General features: G+C 37.0%; 1 protein-coding gene across 1 annotated transcript in view; it reads right to left on the reverse strand.

The window, feature by feature from the left end:
* Nucleotides 1–945: 945 nt before the first annotated feature.
* LOC138032940 (uncharacterized) overlaps nt 946–4555 on the reverse strand; it is an 11189-nt gene continuing 7579 nt past the window's right edge. Inside the window, exon 8 of the mRNA XM_068880663.1 lies at nt 946–1844. Within this exon, the coding sequence (XP_068736764.1) occupies nt 1501–1844 (344 nt within the window). The 3' untranslated portion in view covers nt 946–1500. The remainder of the gene's footprint in view (nt 1845–4555) is intronic.

The raw sequence follows: 4555 nt of genomic DNA on the forward strand, positions 1-4555 counted from the left end.
GGTTTCGACAGCGGAATAGTCTGAAGGTTTCAGTAACTTTTACTGTGCAATAATGTGGGAAGAGAGGCATGACTAGAGGGGACAGCTGTTCTTAGAGTTATTTTCATAGAGTTATGTCATAGAGTTAAAGTTAAGTTTACAAAATCGTGAATTCAAGATTTTGGAAGCCAACATTCATAAAAGCTAACCTTAGGTCTAAAACCTTTTGTTTAGGCCTAATTAGGGCCAATGTTAGCTTTTATGCATGTTTAGGATACTTTCTGTATTTCTGAATTCAGGATTTAGGCCTTCCAAAGTCTTGAATTCAGGATTTTGCCTTTCCATAATCTTGAATTCAGGGTTTTGGCTTCCAAAATCTTGGATTAAGGATTTTGGAAACTTAACTCTAACTCTGATGTCATAACTCTATGAAAATAACTCTATTGCTAGTCAGCCTCATGACCAGATGTCTCAAACCCTCAGGTGATGACAAGTGAGATAAAAGAGAACTGAGACAAACTTCTTCTTAAATCACAAAATAGATAACGGGAGACTTAATAAACTGTCTTCCTCATAAACAGGGATAGATGTGAGAATTTAATTTGCCCAAATTTGATTGAAAGTACTTTATAAGTATTTCAGTTCACATGACTATTTTTTTGGGAAAGCAAAGTATAAAAGCGAATATTAGTAAAAAGGTTTGTTACTGAAAGTTTGTGTGAAACTTGACAGTTGTTCTGATGCCGGGTTGCTGCAAGACCCAGTCTGATAAGAACATATAACGTACTTACGTCACATTGAAAGTTATTTTCCTCGTAGTCTCGGTTTCCTTTGTCCTCATGCAAGTTTACTAAGGTAACGGCGGCTTTAATTGTGACAGAAAAAAGCAGAAAAAGTAATTCCCCTCGTAAACACCACGCCACAAAAGATGCGTCCAAAATAATCACACCCAACACTCAACGGGAGAATCTATGCACAAATTTTATTTCAAATTTATTGTCAGCGGACAAAAGGCGTTGGCAAATCAAACGATATTGTGCAGGACTAACGTGGACACCTCTAAAATAATATTCACATAATATTGTTAATTTACACACCTCTGGCGACACCCTCATTGGCTAAATACAGTAACTTCTAATTCCCTAAAAGTATTAAAAGGCATGCCTCTTATTTAGTTGTAATTTTGTTTTTGCTTGTTAGAATAATTAAATTCATATTTTGCTTCTGTTCTCTTGCTGTTTGCTCCCAAAATGCGTCTGCGCTTGCGTTTGTCGGCATGAACCATGGTAATCTTTTCGTTAAATCGTTCTAATTATACATTGTGTAACCCTTTCTTACAAAAGACTGAAAAGAAGTTTGAAAATCTCTCCAATTTTTTTCGATATCAGTTTAAACATTGTCTAAAAAGTTGATTGCGTGTGTTAACTTATTTGCATTTCACATATCGCTAATTCTTCATTAATATGAACTTAGTTTTGAATAGTGTTGAGATGTTGCAAATTTTAAAGTTCTCGAATGTTTCTACGAAGTGAGATAGAAAACTTCCACTTCAGTTGGGCGGAAATAGTGAGTGCCAGCAAGGAACGTCTGCGCGAAAGTACTTCCGTAAGCATGGCCTGCTGGTGGACTGTAAGTGTAACCAAGGTTTGAATACGAAGACGTACCAGATGACGCAAGGTTTGAAATGTAAATATCGTGTCCATTTCCAAACGTAGGACCATATGCATTGCAGTCGCAAATGGAATACGCTCTATAGTGACTATATTCACCCGTTTGATTCAGCGTTGTGGGCGCCCATCCAGGCTTGTTGCGCAAGGAGAACAAAAAGGCAGTAGCATCGTAATGATGAACACAACTCTGAGAACCTTAATGAAAGAAAGGATTCAATCAATCAATCAATCAACCAACCTATTAATAAAGAAACAAATAAATAAATAAATAAAATAAGGGAATGGGTTCCAAGCAAAGGCTTGGCACGCCCTACACGAGTCTCTCTTGTAAACAGCAACGCGAACTGAGCCTAAATTTAAGGAGAATCTCCACTTCCACTCCAGAGGATAAAAAGTAAAATAAAATACTACTACTACTACTACTACTACTACTACTACTAATAATAATAATAATAATAATAATAATAAACTTTATTGAAAATCAATCAATAAATACAGAAATTATTAAAAACATAAAAATATTCTGTATAAAAACATTTCAACTTCATTGTTCATTTACATTAAAAACAAAATTTAAAAATATATTATGATAATATATGTGATTTTAAAAGACTCCTAAGCGGTCTTCACGGTAGCCCAGTTCAATGTTTGCCTCTGGATTCCGGTTTGAAGCAGAACGACTACCTCTTATTGCCATAACAGATGATCGTATCAAGGCAAAAGATAAGGTGCAGCGCATCCACGCAAGAGTTGTACCATATTCTGATTTTCGCTTCTGTGCAAGTAGCTCCGCTAAGCATTTGTATACAACAGTTGTCTCTTTCCCCATTCCGTCCGTTGTTGAAAACACAAGTGGAGTGAATGCAGCATATTCGACTTCCCTTATCCTGTCACCATACTCCCTCTTCTTCGCCATGGCATTTCGTGTTGTCAGTTATAGGGTGCCCGGATATGGTACTTCGGTAGCTCGATGCGTTCGGGAAAAAAAACCTAACTTCAAAAAATGCATCTTGTTGCCGACTCCAGAATCCCTTTGCTCTAATATCTAACCTTGCATCATCTTGCTTGTTGTCCGTGCGTGGTAGAATGAGTTAATTCTTCTGAAAGTGATTGCAGCTGTGGTTCTTTTTCTACATCTGTACATACTTCCGTCAGCCACTGGGTGTCCACCATACGGTCTAATTTCTTGAACCGCACTTTCCGTCTCCGGTTACTTTTTGTCGACGCAAGTGTGTCTTGATTGATTGTGGTTGTGGTTTACTAAATGATTCGCTTTGCTGAACAGTCATATCTTTGAGTGGTTCACTGATCTTTTGTGAGGCATGATATTCTCCACTTGCACCGGTTACTGGGTCAATGATATTTAGACCACCGTGACGAATAGGCATAGAGATGTCTCTTTTCATCAGGATTGCATTGACATCTGCCGGTCAATTTAATAATAATAATAATAATAATAATAATAATAATAATAATAATAATAATAATAATAATAATAATAGTAATAATAATAATGATGATGATGATGATGATGATGATGATAATAATAATACATAATAATAAAGAACTTTATTTAAATGTTTAATAATTATAATAAAGTTTAATAATAATAATAATAATAATAATAATAATAATAATAATAATAATAATAATAATAATAATAAAGAACTTTATTTAAATGTTAGTGTTAAGAGTATTTTGGGCTTGAACTGGGGATATTGTACATAAATGAAATGAAATCAACTCATATCAAATCATACGTTGGTTTTTAGCAGAGATGAAATCTGGATTACCCGGAGAAAAACCTCTTGGCAGTAGGGAACTTGAACAAGTGCACTATTGTGGTAATTAAATGGAGTTTAAAAACGCTCAAAACATTTCAATTCTGTACGCCCCTTTTCTTGCTTTTCCCTTTTCCGCCCTTCCTCCCCCCCCTCCGAACAGCTCCGAGTAACTCCGAGCAAATATGAGTAGGTCCCCGTATTGGTGAACTCTGAGTTGCTCAGAGCAACTCTGTTGCGTCGGTGGGGAAGAAGTATACAAAAATTTGGTTTTATCAACGCAGTTGGTAATGTAAATTGACCACCGTACAGAAATTCTAAAAGCTGACGTTTAGAGCGTTAGCCCTTCGTCAGAGCGAATCGAGGAATTGTGGGTTATGTGTAGTTTTTATAGTAGAGTACGAGCTTCAATTCTTTACGTCCCTTTTCTTGCGTTTCCGCCCTTCCTCCCCCCCCCCCCCCGAAAAAAAAGAACAACAACAACAGCAACAACAAATTATATATATATAACCCTTTGAAACCTCTCTCTCTCCCTATATATATTTATATATTCGGAGCTCCGCGCAGCATATATATATATATATATATATATATATATATATACAATATGTATACAATGTGCCCTCCCGGTTGTTACCATAATGGCTTTATGGCAACTCCTGAACTTGGGCACAGGATGTACGGTTACACATTGTTGGACTGCATTGTGGAGTCACAAGAGTGCTCAAACTGCAAGCAGTGAGCGAAGCATTATGCCAATAGTGAACACCTATTATGAGGCTCTCCACCCAATCCAGAGAGTGCTCAAACTGTATGAACAGTGAGCGTAATATACAATATGTATACAATGTGCCCTCCCGGTTGTTACCATAATGGCTTTATGGCAACTCCTGAACTTGGGCACAGGATGTACGGTTACACATTGTTGGACTGCATTGTGGAGTCACAAGAGTGCTCAAACTGCAAGCAGTGAGCGAAGCATTATGCCAATAGTGAACACCTATTATGAGGCTCTCCACCCAATCCAGAGAGTGCTCAAACTGTATGAACAGTGAGCGTAATATACAATATGTATACAATGTGCCCTCCCGGTTGTTACCATAATGGCTTTATGGCAACTCCTGA

The sequence above is a fragment of the Montipora capricornis genome, chromosome 14 (genome assembly GCF_036669925.1).
Source record: "Montipora capricornis isolate CH-2021 chromosome 14, ASM3666992v2, whole genome shotgun sequence".
NCBI classification, from domain to species: Eukaryota; Metazoa; Cnidaria; class Anthozoa; order Scleractinia; family Acroporidae; genus Montipora; species Montipora capricornis.